Source organism: Aotus nancymaae, unplaced genomic scaffold (assembly GCF_030222135.1).
Source record: "Aotus nancymaae isolate 86718 unplaced genomic scaffold, 86718_ANA_hifiasm-v0.15.2.pri h1tg000067l, whole genome shotgun sequence".
NCBI lineage: Eukaryota > Metazoa > Chordata > Mammalia > Primates > Aotidae > Aotus > Aotus nancymaae.
The window spans coordinates 5,630,955-5,649,154 of NW_026988482.1; the positions used below are offsets into that span (position 1 = coordinate 5,630,955).

An 18,200-nucleotide genomic window follows, 5' to 3' on the forward strand; every position below is an offset into this window, starting at 1 on the left:
CCGTGTGCAACCTGAAATAGGCATTCTTCTTATTTCCATTTTACAAATGAGGACATTAAGTCTGAATCCCAAATCTTTTATCCTTACTGTGACACTGTACTGTCTCTTGTTTGAGAACCACGCAATTTTGGGGTGAGAAATGCCAACAAAAGCAATCCAACACTTCTCAGACTGATCTGTTCATTATCCACTCTTTCTCAGCCGCAAGAACATTCTGTGTCAGAGCCACTTGCAGCAAGCTGGCTGAGAACTGAGGTGAGTGTCAATACATGGATTATGTGCCAGGCATGGTGACTCAAACCTGTAATCCCAGCACATTGGGAGGCTGAGATGGGGAAGATTGCTTGAGGCCCAGAGTTCAAGGCCGGCCTGGGCAAGATGGTGAGACCCGTTCCTGCAAAAAAAAATTTTTTTTAATTAGCCAGGCACAGTGGCACATGTCTGTAGTCCCAGCTACTAGGGAGGCTCAGATGGGAAGATTGCTTGAGCCCAGGAATTTGAGGCTGCAGTGAGCTATGATCATGCCATTGCACTCCAGCCTGAGCAACAAAGTGAGACATCCATCTCTTAAAAAAAGAAGAAATGAATAAATGAATTATGTATATGCTACCAATTCAAGCCTTCTCAGGTCACATTCTTGTACTCTCTCAGTGGGGGAGAGTATGAAGTGCGCTCTCTTTTCCGTTTTTTTTTTTTCCAAATTGTAAAAACACGAGGCACTTTTCAGTGCAGCAGACTGCAATAACACCAGGCCTGATTAAGGATGACAGTATGGAAGGCAGATGGCAGATGCATGGGTGCCACACTATTGCTTTTCAGTTAAATATTGCTTGGTGTTAATTTTTTTTCTCCTTGTAAATCTCCCAAATAAAACAGTTTGCTTTCCCCAAGTTAGAAGTGTTAGCACGTCTTTTCTTTAAATATCTATGCATGGCTGTTTTTTTCCCTGCCAATTTGTCGCCATCTGTAACCCTCCCTTTATGAGATGATCTGATGAGAGCAGTTGTCTTGGAGAGTGGAAGTGATCTTGAAGCACCACGTAACAGTGGAGTCAGCGTGGGCTGGGTGTGTGGAGTGTATGCTGCCCTGCACTTGGGGTGTGTGTTGTGTGTACATACAGAAACACAGTGTGTGTGCGTGTGTACACTGTGGGTGAGTATACAGTGTGTGTACATTCTGTGGGTGTCTATGTGTGTGTGTGGACTGTGTGTTGGGCATCATGCCTGCCCGTGTCCTTGGGGTCTGTGTGCTCTCTGCACATAGGTAGGCACCATAGGTAGGTACCACGTGCACACCCTGAATGTGGGTGAACTGTCTGTGTGTTCTGGATTTGCTGGCTGAAGAGGGGCTGTGTGGCCTCCTGGGGGAATGTGAATGTATAATTTCTCTAAAGTGCTTCAAGGGGATGGGGGAAGTGGGCCAAGGAATATTAGCAAGGTTTGGGCCTGGTTGCATTTCATGACTTTTCCCAGGAAAATAAATTATGGGTGGCTTGCAGGAGGGTGCTGCTGAGACGGGGGCAGACTATGAAGCGTGGAGGGGTCTCGGGTGATGCTGGAGGGCAGCTGGAGCCTGCGGAGAGCCTCGGCGCGCTCCTCCCTTTCCCCCATGCTCCCTCCACCCCGGGCGGGGCGCCGCGTGGGGCGGGGGCTGCCGCGGCCGAGCGGGGCGGACGGGTGGGTGCTGCGCGGCGGCCGTGATGGCGGGTGGCAGCGAGGCCGAGCGGGGGACCGGGGCCGCGGCCCGGGAGAGGGCCAGCCGCACGGAGCCCTGAAGCACCGCCTGGCCCGACTCCACCATGAACGTCGCGCTGCAGGAGCTGGGAGCTGGCGGCAACGTGAGCGGGGGCCCCGGGGCTCCAGGGGAGGGGACCGGGTGGAGGGTCGAGGCAGAGGGGTCGGCCGCGGAGGGGCAGGCGGCGCCCGGCTCGCTGGCGGAGGTAGGGCCGCGTCCCGGGGCGGGTGGGGAGGTGACAGGGGGACCCCAGGCCCGGACGGACGGAGAGCGGGGCAGGTGGGAAGGGAGGGGCCCGGGGCAGGGTCGTGGGCAAACAGCCCTCTCTGCCTGACCTCGGCTGGCAACCCCGACTGTCTGGCAGATGGTGGAGTACAAACGGGCCACGCTTCGGGATGAAGACGCACCCGAGACCCCCGTAGAGGGCGGGGCCTCCCCGGACGCCGTGGAGGTGGGCAAGGGGGCTTCCCCTTTCTCACCAGGCCCCAGCCCTGGCACGACGCCCGGCACACCCAGGAGCTCTGGGCTGTTCTGGAGGGTCACCTGCCCCCACCTCCGCTCCATCTCTGGCCTCTGCTCTAGGACTCTGGTGAGGCGATTCGAAGCCATGACGTTGCACAAAACAGGCCCAGGGCGCAACTCATCCGCCGGCCTCATTGCCCTTGGGCCCAAAGTTAACCCCGTTAGTCTCTGCTCCATGGCTCTGGAAACTGCCTGTGGCTTCACCCTCTGGTGGTCTCGGATCCCTGCCCTGCAGCTCAGTCGCTCTCTGTCCCCCTGTGCTCCCCAGGTGGGATTCCGGAAGGGGACAAGGCAGCTGTTAGGCTCCCGCACGCAGCTGGAGCTGGTCTTGGCAGGCGTCTCTCTACTGCTGGCTGCACTGCTTCTGGGCTGCCTTGTGGCCCTGGGGGTCCAGTACCACAGAGGTAGGTGGGCCCACACTGGTCTTCAGCCTTCAGAACTTGGGGTTCTGGAGGCCAAAGGGCCTCTAAGATTTTCACGGCTGGGGATGGCCAGGCGCAGTGGTTCACGCCTGTAATCCCAGCACTTTGGGAGGCCGAAGTGGGTGGATCACGAGGTCAGGAGTTCGAGACCAGCCTGACCAGCATGGTGAAACACTGTCTCTACTAAAAATACAAAAATTAGCTAGGCATGGTGATGTGCGCCTGTAATCCCAGCTATTCAGTTGGCTGAGGCAGGAGAATCGCTTGAACCCAGGAGACGGAGGTTGCAGTGAGCTGAGATCACACCACTGCAAACAAAACAAAACAAAACAGATTTTCACTGGTGAGGGGCAGCCTTCCCTGCAGAAAAGCCCCCCAGCTTTGCTTTCTCTTCCCAACCTTCCTGCTGTTGTGGCCCTTCCAAAGAGTTTGCCTCTTCCAGACAGACTGACAGTCTCCTACCCTCCGGCCATGTCCCCTGCCACAGACCCATCCCACAGCACCTGCTTCACAGAGGCCTGCATTCGAGTGGCTGGAAAAATCCTAGAGTCCCTGGACCGAGGGGTGAGCCCCTGTGAGGACTTTTACCAGTTCTCCTGTGGGGGCTGGATTCGGAGGAACCCCCTGCCCGATGGGCGTTCTCGCTGGAACACTTTCAACAGCCTCTGGGACCAAAACCAGGCCATACTGAAGCACTTGCTTGGTGAGTGGGGCTGGCAGGGAGGCCTTGGGCCACATCTGTGCCTTGTGCCCAGCACAGGGCCTGGCACTTAGCAGATAGTCAATGTCCATGGATGGTGAAGAAGTGGGTGGCTCTGTGAACACCAGAGGGTGGGGAGGCAGAGAGCAGGGGACTCTTGAGCAGTGGGGATGGGATTGAAGGGGCGGAAGTCTGCGTATCATGGAGGGCGCTTCTCTGCACTCTGTCTGGAGGACGGTTGTGGTGTGGTAGATACCAGGGAGTCTGTACTGCTTAGATATCCTTGAGGGTCTCCATGGACGGGGAGAGGAAGCCACGGCTTGCTGTTTCAGACACTCTTCCTGGGTCTGCATTAGGAGGACTGCTCATTGACAAGGCAAGGAGAGGAACCGAGCAAGGGCCCAGGGACTCCCTGTCAGCGGTGAACATAATGGCCACCTGGACCCTGTGTTCTGCCCCACAGAAAACACCACCTTCAACTCCAGCAGCGAAGCTGAGCAGAAGACACAGCGGTTCTACCTATCTTGCCTGCAGGTGGAGCGTATTGAGTTGCTGGGAGCCCAGCCGCTGAGAGACCTCATTGACAAGGTAGGGCCGCTGCGCTGGCTGGTGGCGGGGATGGGTGGGGAGGGCAGGAGGGGCCTTGAGAGAGGAGATGGCCCAGGAAAGCTTTGGGAGTTCCTGTGCTATACATTCCACTTACGGTCTCTCCACAGATTGGCGGGTGGAACATTACAGGGCCCTGGGACCAGGACAACTTTATGGAGGTGTTGAAGGCGGTAGCAGGGACCTACAGGGCTACCCCATTCTTCACCGTCTACGTCAGTGCTGACTCTAAGAGTTCCAACAGCAATGTTATCCAGGTGATGAGCTGGGGAAGGATGGGGAGAGGTTTAGGGACCCTTTTGCTGAACCCAGACTCCCCTCCCCTGTGACAGGCAGGCTGGGCTGAACCCCCCACCCCAACCCCTGCTCGGGAGTTCCGGTTCCCATGGTGGGGAAAGCAGGGGCTCACCTCCTTTCCTTGCCATTGCAGGTGGACCAGTCTGGGCTCTTCCTGCCCTCTCGGGATTACTACTTAAACAGAACTGCCAATGAGAAAGTAAGGAACAGCCTCCGAATCCCCGCCCTACCCCTTGCTGAGCTGGGCTGATCCCTGTTGACTTTTCCCTTTGCCAAGGGTCAGAGCAGGGAAGGTGAGCCTGTCCTGTCATCTAGTGAACTAACTGCCCCTCTTTCCTTCCTTTCTTCCTCCCTCCCTCCCTTTCTTCCCCTTTTCCTTTCTTCCTTCCTCTTATTCTTCTAGTAGGTTTCATAGACACCTACTGTGTGCCAGGTGCAGTGGGGGCATTCTGAGATGTAAGTTTCAGAGCCATCGTCACAGGAAGTGTTCAGTGTTGATGGGTTCGTGGACCCAGATAGCTGAGAACAAGCCGCACAAGAGGGTCCTGAGGATTCAGGAGAGACTCAGGGAGCCAGCGAAGTCTTCCCAAAGAGACCGCATTTGAGCCAGCCCTGTAGAATACGCAGGAGTGGATGAGGGCATGCTGGGTAGAAAGAACAGTTTAAACAAAAGTGTTGATGAGGCCAAGCACAGTGGCTCACAGCTGTAATCCCCGCACTTTGGGAGGCTGAGGTGGGAGGATCACTTGAGGTTAGAAGTTTGAGAGCAGCCGATTCAACACGGTGAAACCCTGTCTCTACTAAAAATACAAAAATTAGCCAGGCGTGGTGGCAGGCGCCTGTTATCCTAGCTACTTGGGAGGCTGAGGCAAAGGTCTCTAAAAAAAAAAGAGAGAATCGCTTGAATCCAGGAGGCGGAGGTTGCAGTGAGCCGAGATGGCGCCTCTGCACTCCAGCCTGGGTGACAGAGCGGTGACAAGGGAAAGGCCCAGTGGGTTTGGACCATGAAGGGGTCCACTGTGGTAAAATATAGAACTCAAGGCAGATGAAAGGCTGGAGAGGTGGGCAGGAACAGGTTCTGGAGGGGACCCTGAATAGCACACTCCGGAGCGGATTCTGTAGCTCCCAGAGAGCCACCGCATGCTCCAAAGTAGGGAGGGAGTGCAGTGCTTTGGGAAGTCAGTTTGTTTGGGGTGTGAAAGTAGATGTGAGAAAGAAAGCTTGGAGACGAATGAAGTCTCTGCGGTACTCTGTGCTCTGTCGGGAAGGTCCCAAATGAAGGAGGTGGCAGAAGGAATGGTAGGAAGGGGAAGATGTAAGAGATATCATCAAGTCAGAATCATGACTTGTTGGTGCCTGGATGTTAGAGGAGGGAAGAGGTGAAGATGGCTGAAGCTGCACACTTGAGCGATGGTGGAATGGAGGGGTCCCTTGGGAATTAGGGGTGTCTTTAGGAAGAACCAGCTTAGGGTACGTCAGGAAAGAAGAGAATGCGATGTCACAGGAATAGGAGAGACTTTGGAGTCAGACCTGATTTCAGCCTCAGCTCTGCTGCCTGGTGCAAGTCGAGTAATCTCTCTGAGCTGTTCCCTCATCTGTAAACAGGGGATCATGGCATCTTCTGCCTCATGGGGTGTTTGGAGTAGGTTAGGGGTACAAACTTACGCTCCTGCATGTGGCAGATGCTCAGGGTGTGAAAGCTGCTCCTTTTAGACTTGTGAGTTTGGTGGGACCTGGGCACCTTACATACAGGGAGGTCAGCAGGCAGCTGGGAAAACCTTGTGGGGTCCTGAAAAGGGAATAAGCCTGAAAGGGTCCAGAAGCTTGAGGGCATCTCCTTAGAAACCTAAACAGGCCAGGCACGGTGGTTCACACCTGTAATCCCAGCACTTTGGGAGGCCAAGGCAGGTGGATGACTTGAGGTCAGGAGTTCGAAACCAGCCTGGCCGACATGGTGAAACCCCATCTCTACTAAAAATACAAAAATTAGTGGTGGTGGGTGCCTGTAATCCCAGCTACTTGGAAGGCTGAGGTAGGAGAATTGCTTGAACCCAGGAGGTGGAGGTTGCAATGAGCTGAGATCGCGCCACTGCACTCCAGCCTGGGCTACAAAGCAAGACTCCATCTCAAAAAGAAAAAAGAAACCTAAACTAAGGCTTTGAAGATGTGATAGACAGGAGGAGGACAGAGAAAGGACAGAAGGAGATCCTTGTATTTTAAGGGCAGTGGAAGAAAGAGAGTCAGCCAAAGAGACTGCTGTGGAGTAAGACAACCATTTATCCTTCTGGCATTCATTCAGAAACATCTACTGAGCATTCCTTGGCCAGACCCTCCTCTAGGCACGTGGTGAACAAGACATTTCTACTACCTTCTAAGTGGAGGAGAAGACATGAAATCGTTCACTACTCAGTTGTCCTGTTTCCAGGACTATAATGGAGGAGAAGCATAGGGTTCTGAGAGCAAGTGTACCAGGAACCTGCCTAGTCCTGGGGTGCAGATAGGCTGCAATGAAGGGAGAGAGCTCTGCAAAGGGAATAGCTTATGCCAAGGCTCCAAGGTGGGAAGGCGTGTGGCCCACTGGCCATTCTCAATGGGAGGGGGAGCAGGAGAGGAGTGTGGGCCGAGGCCGTCTGGACAGGTCCACAGACTCACACTATGCAGGAGCACTGGGGGCCACATTTAGGATTCATCTCAAGGAAAATGGAAAGGGAAACTCAAAAGGGATGTGAGCAGTTGTGAAATTTTGATATCAGCTGAGTCAGGAGAGGAGATAATGTTTGCAATTTGGGAGAGGAGCAGGTCATTCAACCCTTCGGAAGGGGCAAGAGGAGAGACCTGGGTTTGACTGTCAGCATGCCACTGGTTGCCTTCAAGAAGCCTCCTGTGCTGGGATCTAGAGAAAGATGCAAAGCAAAAGGTTAAGATAGGATGAAAACTAGGAGTAGGCCGGCACAGTGGCTCATGCCTGTGGTCCTGGCACGTTGGGAGGCCGAGGGGGGCGGATTACCTGAGATCAGGAGTTTGAGACCAGCCTAGCCAACATGGCAAAACCCCATCTCTACTAAAAATACAAAAATTAGCCAGGCGTGGTGGCCAAGCCTGGAATCCCAGCTACCGGGGAGGCCGAGTCAGGAGAATCACTTGAACCCAGGAGGCGAATGTTGCAGTGAGCTGAGATCGTGCCCCTGCACTCCAGCCTGGGTGACAGAGGGAGATGCCATCTCAAAAAACAAAAAACAAACAAACAAAAACTGAGAGTAAAGCAGGGTTCAGGAGAGTCTCAGAAGTAAGCATTAAGCTGAAAGTGAGGAGGTAGGGGAGAAGGGGTAAGGGGAGTTCACTGGTTGAGCTAACCATTCCCCTCAGGAGCTGCGATGACTGGGATTGGTACTCAAACCTCTTCCTGTGATGCCAGTGCAAGGAAGAGGAGAGGTGAGGGACAGGAGGAATTTGAAATACAGAGAATGGATATTAAGGGATCTAAAACTTCTCCGTAAAGTAGAAGAGGAGATGGCCTTTGGCAATTAAGGGAGCCCAGGTGGGTCTTCACGTTGAGTGGGAAGTGGTTTCTGGGAGGAGGGCTAAGGGCGTTGGCGCAGAGCAGTGTTGAGTGTCTGTTTGCAGGTTCTCATCCTATTATTCAAAGGATATTTATTGAACACTTACTATGTGGCAGGCAGTTGCACTTAGACCTGAAATTACAGTGGTGAACAAAGCAAACACAGCTGTCTTCATGGACCTCAGGGCCAGTTGGGATGAGGCTGCATGAGTTTGTACTGGACCCAGGCAGGGCCAGGGCCATCTTGGCCATGGGGTCATCGGGCCTGGGCCACATTCTCACCCTGCCATCTGCTGGTTTGTGATGGAAGCCAAGCCATGTCACCTTCCCAAGTGTGTCCCCTGGGGTGTGAAATGGGACTCATCTCCACTTCTTGAAGTTGCTGTGTGAAGAGGAAAAGATACACTGTATGGAAAGCCTCTAACAGAGAGTCTGATGCATGTCTACAGAAGTGGTCACTAAATATTTCTTTTTTTGTTTTTGTTTTTGTTTTGAGATGCAATTTTGCTTTTGTTGCCCAGGCTGGAGTGCAATGGCACAATCTCAGCTCACCACAACCTCTGCCTGCTGGGTTCAAGTGATCCTCCTGCCTCAGCCTCTTGAGTAGCTGGGATTACAGGCATGTGCCACCATGCCTGGCTAATTTTGTATTTTTGGTAGAGACAGGGTTTCTCCATGTTGGTCAGGCTGGTGTCGAACTCCCGACTTCAGGTGATCCACCTGCCTGGGCCTCCCAAAAGTGCTGGGATTACAGGTGTGAGCCACCGCTGCCGAGACCAGCTTGGCCTCAGAGACCCCAACCCAGGCGGCGCTGAAGGACTTAAGAAACAGACACAGAGATAGAAAGTAAAGGTGGGTGATCAGGAGGCTGACAGTATTTCCAGCTGAAAGCCCAGAGCAGACTCTGGGCATATTTATTCTTCACATTCCAGTGACAAGTGTAACAAGCAGATGCTCTGTGTTCTTTCATAGCTTAAAGATAAACTGACCAGGTGGCTAGTGTATGTTCACTATATTTTAAAGATAAATTAGAAAGCACTCTTTACGAGGGAACAACTGAGGTAGTGTCACATATCTTGTGTTCAAAGAACTAACTCATCTGGTGTGAGACATTTTCATACTGGTTACTGTTTTAGCACATCTTAAGCAGTTTTCTGCTCTGAGGGGCCGACTAGGTTTTCCTTGCCATCGCCGTCAGCAAACAATATGATTTATCACACACGTCAGAATTCACTCTCAACATACTGCACCCGGCCTAAATATTTATTTTCCATGTTTTTCTCTCCCTGGGAGACCAGCAAGTAGTGGAGAAAGCAGCAAGCTTGAGGCATGGCAGGATGACAGGTAGAAGAGACCTGAAGACACCATGGCCCCGATTCCCTGTGAGGTCCAATCAGCTGTTCGGTGAAGGCACATGGTCATTGAGGGGCTGGGACGACTAGCAGGGATCTAGGAAACAAGAAGGCAATGCAGTATGAGAAGAGGCTCATCTGCTGGACAAACATTTGCAGAGCACTTCCTCTGTTCTAGGCCCTAGAGACACAGTGGCGAGTAAGCTGCTGTAACTTGGCACAGGGCTCTGCTGGAGCTCACCTTCTCCCTGGGAAAATAGGTGATAAACAAGTACAGAAGTAAGTAAACAATACCTAGCCGATGGCAGTAAGCAGTATGTCAGAAATGAAACAGGTCATCCAGGAAGGCTTCCAGAAGAAGGGTCAAGGGAAGAGATAGTGAGCAGAGGTGGTGGTGAGAACAGATCTCAGCCTTGGGCAAGACTTGTTGCTGGGCTCTGAGGATCACCTGGGCGTTGACAGGTGCTTACTGCCTATCTGGACTACATGGAGGAGCTGGGGGTGCTGCTGGGTGGACGGCCCACCTCCACAAGGGAGCAGATGCATCAGGTGCTGGAGTTGGAAATACAACTGGCCAACATCACAGTGCCCCAGGACCAGCGGCGTGATGAGGAGAAGATCTATCACAAGATGAGCATTTCAGAGCTGCAGGTGGGGCAGGCAGGGGACCAGAGACATCTGAGAAGGGCCAGCCCTGACATGGACCACCCAGCTTCCCCCCATGCCGTCTTCCCATGGCAGCCAGTCCTGTCCTCATTCCCTTACTTTTCTGTGCTTCCCAGCTGCACTGTTGCTGTCCTGGGAAGAAAAATGGTATCCCTTTAGGCCACCTTTCACTTTGGCCTAAATGGCCATCCTTTGGCCCCTTTCTTGTTGCCTGGGGATGCATGGAGGGATTGTGTTAAAAATGTATAACAGCTTGTATGAGATGTCCACAAAACAATCAGAATAGGCTGGGTGCAGTGGCTGACACCTGTAATCCCAGAACTTTGGGAGGCCAAGACAGGTGGATCACCTGAGGTCAGGAGTTTGAGACCACCCTGGCCAACATAGTGAAACCTCATCTCTACCAAAAATACAAAAATTAGCTGGGCATGGTGGCACATGCCTGTAATCCCAGCTACTCGGGAGGCTGAGGCAGGAGAATCAGTTGAACCTGGAAGGCAGAGGTTGCAGTGAGCTGAGATCATGCCACTGCACTCCAACTTGGGCGACAAGAGCGAATCTCTGCCTCAAAAAAAAAAAAAAAAAAATAGAAATGGAAGTTTCTACTGGGGGGCCTGTACTGTACCAGGCCATTAACACTTTAGGTGTTGGATCATGGAAAAGTTGGGATGGGGTGCGGTTCTGGAGGAGAAGCCAGTATGTGGGGGGTGTCAGGGGAGTGGCATTTTATCAGTTGTTAGGAAGATATTTGAATATCTAGGCCCCAGCTGAACGTCACACCTGGTGGTTTTCCTTGTATAATAAGTGGTTGGTCTGCCCGATTGGAGGTGTCCAGGCCTGGAAAAGGTACATGACAAGAAGGAGTCACCGCACAGCCAGCATTGTTGCTATGGCAATGGGAAGGGCTCCCGGGCTACAGCATACAGTGGGGGAGGTTCTGCTGGAAGCAAGTCTGCAGGCAAGGCCTGAGATTTTTTTCTCTCAGGCTCTAGCGCCCTCCGTGGACTGGCTTGAGTTTCTGTCTTTCTTGCTGTCGCCGTTGGAGCTGAGTGACTCTGAGCCTGTGGTGGTGTATGGGATGGATTATTTGCAGCAGGTGTCAGAGCTCATCAACCGCACGGAACCCAGGTGTGGGGGGAGTCCAAGGTGAGGGTGGGCTCCGTGGAGGTCTCTAGCTAGGCTGGGCATAGCGGACTGGCACAGCCAGACAGAACAACATTTGGTAATTCAGTGGGCCTTCCAAGCATCAAATTAGAATGCCTCTGGGCTTTACCTCTGTGCTAGGGTTTCTGGGTGCTGCCTGTGATATCTGTTCCCACACCTCTCTCCAATCTGACCTCTACAGGCAGGTGTGTGGCCCCGGGGCAAAAGAGGGACCCTGGAACAGCTCAGATTCCGCACATGCCCCTTGGGACTCCTGCAGCCTGCGTGTTCCTGGGAGGCTGGTGTGGGGGGTGGGAAGAGCATCCCACCTGCCCTTTTCTTATTTTCTGGTCTGGGTGCCAGCATCCTGAACAATTACCTGATCTGGAACCTGGTGCAGAAGACAACCTCGAGCCTGGACCGACGCTTTGAGTCTGCACAAGAGAAGCTGCTGGAGACCCTCTATGGCACTAAGAAGGTGGGCTCTCTGACTTTGCCTCCCCATTCTGATCCAGTCTAGCCGATGCTGCACACTTCAGTGCCTCATGATGCGCGGGCGCATAGTATGGGGTGTAGAATTTGGAATGAAGCCGAATTGGGTTCCAATCACAACTCATTCATTTTCTAGCCTATAGGACCTTGGGTATGTCACCTAGCCTCTCTGATGCTTTATTTCCTGCTCTGTAAAACAGGAATAACTTGGGGGGTTGTAGGGAACACGATTAGGAGAATTAATGTAAAGGAAGCACCTGCATAGCACATGGTATGTATAGGCACCCAGCTTTATGATCAGGATGGAGAAGATCTAATAAATCAGTGCCGTATTCAGTTTCAAGACCCCCCATTAAGTGGGGGGAGTGGCCATGTAGGCAAATACATTCTGTTTTGTGGTGATAAGTGCTCACATTGAGTGAAAGACAATTGCACTATAAGACAGAGGTGAGACTGCGCCTTTCACCTGGGGGGGAAGCGCATCAGAAAAGCCTTCTCTGAAGAGTGCCATGTGATGGACGAGTTTACCAGGAAAGCAGGGGAGAAGGGCGTTCCAGAGAGAAGGAACGGCATGTGCACATTCCCAGAGGTCAAAAGGAGCATGGTGGCTTTACACGTGTTCTGGCATGAGCTTGAGAAGAGGGCGACTGAGAGGTGGGGTTGTCCCTTCACGAGTGGTGTTTGGTAAGGTGAGCATGGGGCACTCGTGAAGGGACCTGAATGTTGTGCCGAGAAGTCCGGCCTTGATTCCTTCACAGAAGGGAATCCATGGGAGCAGCCATGGAGAGGAGAAACACAGTTAGGTTATATGCGAGATGACCTTTCTGGTGGCTAAATGGAAGATGGAGGGGAGCTGCAGGGAAGGGAGGATGAGAATGGAGTCAGGGCGTCCAGTTAAGAGGTAACTGCAGGCTGGACATGGTGGCTCATGCCTTTACTCCCAGCATTTTGGGAGGCCAAGGCGGCAGATCACTAGAGCTCAAGAGTTCGAGACCAGCCTGGGAAACATGGTGAAACCCCATCACTACTAAAAATACAAACAAAAATAGCTAGCGTGGTGGCATGCACCTGGGGTCCCAGATACTCGGGAGGCTGAGGTAGGAGGATTGCTTGAGCCGGGGGGACAGAGGTTGCAGTGAGCAGTGATCGCACCACTGTGCTCCAGCCTGGGTGGCAGAGCGAGACCCTGTCAAAAAAAAAAAAAGGACAAATGCGGCACTGAGCAAACCCAGGACTCTGTTATCTAGAGCTTAGAAGGGCTGCTTAGCGCCAGAGACAGGAAAGGCCCTCTGACTGGAGGACACAGCCATCTCTGGGGCCTGGCTCTTTGTCCCTTCACAGTCGTGTGTGCCAAGATGGCAGACCTGCATCGCCAACACAGATGACGCCCTTGGCTTCGCTTTGGGCTCCCTCTTCGTGAAGGCCACATTCGACCGGCAAAGCAAAGAAATTGTGAGTCTACAAGATCCTTTCAACACTATGCGCTGTTTTATTTAAAATTAACTGTTCTTATATGTGCGGACATAGAGAAAAGCAACTGGGGCCTGGTGCAGCTCACACCTGTAATCACAGCACTTTGGGAGGCTGAGGCAGGTGAATCACTAGGTCGGGAGTTCAAGATCAGCCTGGCCAACATGGTGAAACCCCATCTCTACTAAAAATACAAAAATTAGCTGGGCATAGTGGCAGGTGCCTGTAATCTCAGCTACTTGGGAGGCTGAGGCAGGAGAATCGCTTGAATCCGGGAGGTGGAGGTTGTAGTGAGCCAAGATGGTGCCTTTGCACTCTACCCTGGCAACAGAGCCAGACTCCGTCCCGCCCCCCAACAAATCATTGCACAAAACTAAATTATATTATTAATTTTAATTTGATGAACTCATTGTCAATTAAAATATTTATTTAATTAGGAAAAAAGCCAGCCACAATCCCAGTACCTCTACAAATGGTGTTTCTTCCCATCCTCTCCAGGTGCTCTGCCGTATTTCATGAGTCTAGGCATTCCCATTTCCCCTGGAGGGACAGGGATGGGGCACCAGGGTGGATGGGGGGGCGAGGATGAGTTCAGTGCAGGAGGAGGTTGACTTGTGTCTCCTCCCTCCCAGGCAGAGGGGATGATCAGCGAAATCCGGACTGCATTTGAGGAGGCCCTGGGACAACTGGTTTGGATGGATGAGAAGACCCGCCAGGCAGCCAAGGAGAAAGTGAGTGGTGGCTAGAGTTGGGGCGCCATCTTGAGGTGGGGTTGAAGGACAAAGTGTTGCTAGGAAGCTGGGGAAGGAAACAAACCCTTAACCTGGTCTCTTCAGGCAGACGCCATCTATGATATGATTGGTTTCCCAGACTTCATCCTGGAGCCTAAAGAGCTGGATGATGTTTATGATGGGGTGAGTACCTGTGCTCATCAGTACTGCTTCATCCCTGTAGGGGGCACTGTTCCCTGGGTTTAGTAATCCGGGCTCAAGCACTGGGAAAAAGGTGCGTGTTGGTTTCTTTTAGAGGCAGAGGGAGGTAACCAGCATTGTTTTAAGTATTGACTGTGTGTCAGGCTGCAGGTCAAACAGCAGTGAAATATAGTGTTAACGAGCAGAGATTTGGAGTCAAGCCTAATCAAATCCTGTTTCTACCCCTAACTTTGTAACCTTCAAGAAAACCTCTCTAGGCTTTGGTTTCATTTTCTGTAAAATAGGGGTCCTGCTAGTCTCTACCTCATAGGGTTGTAGTGACATAAATGAAGGCAGTATGTAAAAAAAAACAGCAATTGTAAGGCCGGGCGCGGTGGCTCATGCCTGTAATCCCAGCACTTTGGGAGGCCGAGGCGGGCAGATCGCGTGGTCAAGAGATCGAGACCATCCTGGCCAACATGATGAAACCTCATCTCTACAAAAAATGCAAAAATTAGCTGGGTGTGGTAGCGCACGCCTGTAGCCCCAGGTACTTGGGAGGCTGAGGCAGGAGAATCGCTTGAACCCGGGAGGTGGAGGTTGCAGTGAGCCAAGATTACACCACTGCACTCCAGCCTGGCGACAGAGCAAGACTCCGTCTCAAAACAAAAACAAAAACCAGCACCTGTACATAAATGCCCTTTAAATATTGCTAGTTATGGTTTACTAGGTATTTTACAGTTGAGGACGCTGAGGTTTGGAGAGGTCCTGAGCGGCCAAACTGGAGCTATTATCTTCTCCAGCGGATTCCCTTGCTCACTTTCTACTTCCCATTTTTCCCATAGTATGAAGTTTCTGAAGATTCTTTCTTCCAAAACATGTTGAATTTGTACAACTTCTCTGCTAAGGTGATGGCTGACCAGCTCCGCAAGCCTCCTAGCAGAGACCAGTGAGAATGAGTGGGATGGGCATTGACACTCGGGGTGGCAGGAGGGGTGGGGGAAGGTTTCCTGCAGTGGGGGAAAGGGTGGCAAGACTGGTCCCAGGTCCGGAGGCCCCAAGCCCTTGCAGGAGGTCGGTCAGGGCTGCTGGGAGGGGAGCAGTGTCAGGGGAGTGGGGAGCCTCAGCCTCTCCCTCTCCCTCTGCCAGGTGGAGCATGACCCCCCAGACAGTGAACGCGTACTACCTTCCAACTAAGAACGAGATCGTCTTCCCCGCGGGCATCCTGCAGGCCCCCTTCTATGCCCGCAACCACCCCAAGTGTGTCTGAAGCAGGAGGGGCTGGGTGCTGGGGCCCGGGCCTGTGGCTGAGCTGGGAGCAGGGCTGGAGGTGGGATTCAGAGTGTCCCCGCCATGGCCTCACTTGCCGTTCCTCACCTACCAGGGCCCTGAACTTTGGTGGCATCGGTGTGGTCATGGGTCACGAGCTGACACATGCCTTTGATGACCAAGGTAGGGGCCATGGCGTCGTCCCCTCCAGCCTAGAATTCCCAGTGACTCCTACAAGGCCTTGGGACATTGACGCAGCCCCCAAGGGCCCTGTAGCCTATGGCCCAGGGCTGGGAGGGGGCGCTGCTGCCCCAAAGGGATGAGCTCTGGTCTTGGTGGGGTGCCAAGGTGAGCTCTCTTCAGGGCGCCAGTACGACAAAGAAGGGAACCTGCGGCCCTGGTGGCAGAAGGAGTCACTGGCCGCCTTCCGGAACCACACTGCCTGCATGGAGGAGCAGTACAGCCAATACCAGGTCAACGGGGAGAGGCTCAACGGCCGCCAGACGCTGGGGGAGAACATCGCCGACAACGGGGGGCTGAAGGCTGCCTACAACGTGAGTGGCCTGCCCGCCCTCCAGCGGCCGAGGCCTGCCGGCCTGGGGTGAGAGGCTGCCGGGTGGAGGGGCCAGGCCTGGGCGGACTTGCTGCCCCCCGTTCTGTCCCCAGGCTTATGAAGCGTGGCTGAGAACGCATGGGGAGGAACAGCAGCTGCCAGCCGTGGGGCTCACCAACCACCAGCTCTTCTTCGTGGGATTTGCCCAGGTATCGCCCTCCCGGAAAGCCTGGGGTCTGCCCCTTTGTCCTGCTCCCTTCTGAGTATGTCATTAGGGCATGTCATACCCCTGTGAATATGTCATTAGTGGGGCACGCATCAAAGGAGCTGGGGAATGGGGCTGAGGCTGGGGTGTGAAAGGTGGGCTGGGAAGGCCTGTGCCCGGAGCCTCTTGGCCGGCCGGGGCCCACGAAGGCGGCCTGAAGAGGCCTGGGCGGGAGAACACCTTGGTAGGATTTTGCATAGCACAAAGGGCAGGGCTGTTGTGCGTGAGGGGGCACTGGGCGGGGCAGAAGGTGGCAAAGGGGGCAGACGTTGATCCTCATGCTGTTCCCTGAGGGAGGCATGCAGGAAACTAAAGCTTGGGATGCAGCCCAGGGACAGAGTAAGTGGCTTAGCGAGGACACAGGCAGAGTCTCCGCTGGGGAGCCACCGCTGGCAGCTTCCGGGGCTACCGTTTTCCCCTTACCGAGTCAGTGCTGGTCAACCTGGCGTCCAGGGCAGTTTTGAAAGGAGCTTGGAGGGGTGGCAGCAGTGGTGGTTTTGTGCCTCTGGGATGGCTGTAGCCGACCCTAAGGCCCGGCTGCACACTGGACCCCATGTGCCCCCACGTCTGTCCTGGCCTGCAGGTGTGGTGCTCGGTCCGCACACCAGAGAGTTCTCACGAGGGGCTGGTGACCGACCCCCACAGCCCTGCCCGCTTCCGCGTGCTGGGCACCCTCTCCAACTCCCGCGACTTCCTACGGCACTTCAGCTGCCCCGTCGGCTCCCCCATGAACCCGGGGCAGCTGTGCGAGGTGTGGTAGACCTGGACCAGGGGAGAAATGGCCGGTTGTCCCGGACCGGGCAGCTCTCCTGACGAGGCCGTTTGCTCTTGGGTTGGGAGGAAGCACGTGCAAGCTGGGTGGGGTCTAGTCCCTCCTCACCACTGGTGACACGAGTGCGGTCCCTTCTCAATCACCACATTGTGCCTCTGCTTTGGGGGTGCCCCTGCCTCCAGCAGAGCCCCCACCATTCACTGTGACATCTTTCCATGTCACCCTGCCTGGAAGAGGTTTGGGTGGGGAGGCCAGTTCCCACAGAAAGGAGTCTGCCTCCTCTGGCCCCAAGCTCACTCAGCCTGGCGGCCACAGGACCTGCCATGCCTGCCCCACTCTGACACGCAGGCCTGGGTGGTGGACCTCCCGGGCTTCTCCCCAGGCTCGGTCATGCGCACTTAGGGGTGGACTCAGTTCCCTGCTCCAGGGGCTGCCCCCACCCCACCCTGTGCTCCTCATGCCCCTGCTCCCAATACTGCTGCTGACCTTCACTGATGGCTCCTAGTGGAAGCCCAAGGGCCTGTGAAAGCCTCCTGCTGCTCCCTGTTTCCCTGGGCTGAGAGGGGAAGTGCATATGTGTGGGGGGTTCTGGTTCCTGTGTCTTAGGGTTCAAGCCTTAGCAGGTGACTGATTCTCCCTGGACCAAGCAGGAAAGCAGACAGAGGAGAGAGAAGGAAGAACAGAGTTTATTTTTACAGAAAAGAGGGTGGGGAGGGTGTGGTCTTGGCTCTATAGGACCCTGTGCCAATAAATAGACATGCATCCATCAGCCTGTCTCTTCCTTCAGTCCTCTTTCCATACATCCATTCACTGACTCCACCAGTGTCTACAGAGCAACTACTGTATGCCAGCCACTCTTCTCCACACTCACTCAGCAGATACAGGGGACTGAGATTTGAAGCCCAGAGAAGACAGAGAAAGAGAGGCGGGATGGAGGAATGGAAGGAAGTTGAGTCTGGCCGGGCAGATTATGTTGTCTGCTAACTGGTGGCCGAAGCCCCATCCCCAGCTGTTCTACAGCGAGGCAGCTGGAAGGATTTGCTGCTTCCCTCCACTGGGGCATGCAGCGGAGCCTCACACTGAGTCTGGGTAACTACTGCGCCAGGGTTGGCTTGGATAATGGGTGGCCCTTGCCCTGCAGTGACAGTAAGCCCTAGCCAAGGTAGCACGTCACTCCCTGACTCCCAGAACTCAGAGCCCTGGCCTCTGCTTGTAGCTGAAAAGACAGACATTTCCTCCTGACCTCAAAGGCTCAGAGCTCCCGAGAGTCAGTCATTCCACCTACATTCATCAGGCCTACCAAGTGCCAGGCACAGAGACTGCCCATATGGCCCCTACCCTCCAGAGTGAGGGAGGGAAGAGGAACATTGATTGAATACCTCTCGTGTTCCAGGCACCTGTGCTAAGTGGCTCATTTCTTTATTCATTCATCCATTTTTTTTTTTTTTTTTTTTTTTGAGACGGAGT

General features: G+C 53.9%; 1 protein-coding gene across 4 annotated transcripts in view; it reads left to right on the forward strand.

Moving 5' to 3' along the window:
• Positions 1–17,499, forward strand: part of ECE2 (endothelin converting enzyme 2) — a 41,370-nt gene extending 23,871 nt beyond the window's left edge. Inside the window, exons 1-19 of one of the 4 annotated variants that reach the window (XM_012457369.2) lie at positions 1,656–1,837; positions 2,099–2,185; positions 2,525–2,660; positions 3,166–3,381; positions 3,842–3,966; positions 4,095–4,241; positions 4,415–4,480; positions 9,655–9,843; positions 10,844–10,986; positions 11,365–11,479; positions 12,835–12,945; positions 13,596–13,694; positions 13,800–13,877; positions 14,720–14,823; positions 15,024–15,134; positions 15,259–15,326; positions 15,507–15,697; positions 15,810–15,905; positions 16,545–17,499. In XM_012457369.2, coding sequence (XP_012312792.1) covers positions 1,799–1,837; positions 2,099–2,185; positions 2,525–2,660; positions 3,166–3,381; positions 3,842–3,966; positions 4,095–4,241; positions 4,415–4,480; positions 9,655–9,843; positions 10,844–10,986; positions 11,365–11,479; positions 12,835–12,945; positions 13,596–13,694; positions 13,800–13,877; positions 14,720–14,823; positions 15,024–15,134; positions 15,259–15,326; positions 15,507–15,697; positions 15,810–15,905; positions 16,545–16,721 — 2,298 coding nt within the window. In that variant the 5' untranslated portion in view covers positions 1,656–1,798 and the 3' untranslated portion in view covers positions 16,722–17,499. Of the gene's footprint in view, positions 1–1,655; positions 1,838–2,098; positions 2,186–2,524; positions 2,661–3,104; positions 3,382–3,841; positions 3,967–4,094; positions 4,242–4,414; positions 4,481–9,654; positions 9,844–10,843; positions 10,987–11,364; positions 11,480–12,834; positions 12,946–13,595; positions 13,695–13,799; positions 13,878–14,719; positions 14,824–15,023; positions 15,135–15,258; positions 15,327–15,506; positions 15,698–15,809; positions 15,906–16,544 lie in introns of those variants that run through there. The other 3 variants (XM_012457365.2, XM_064366872.1, XM_021674484.2) reach the window with 3 other exon arrangements.
• Positions 17,500–18,200: the final 701 nt, after the last annotated feature.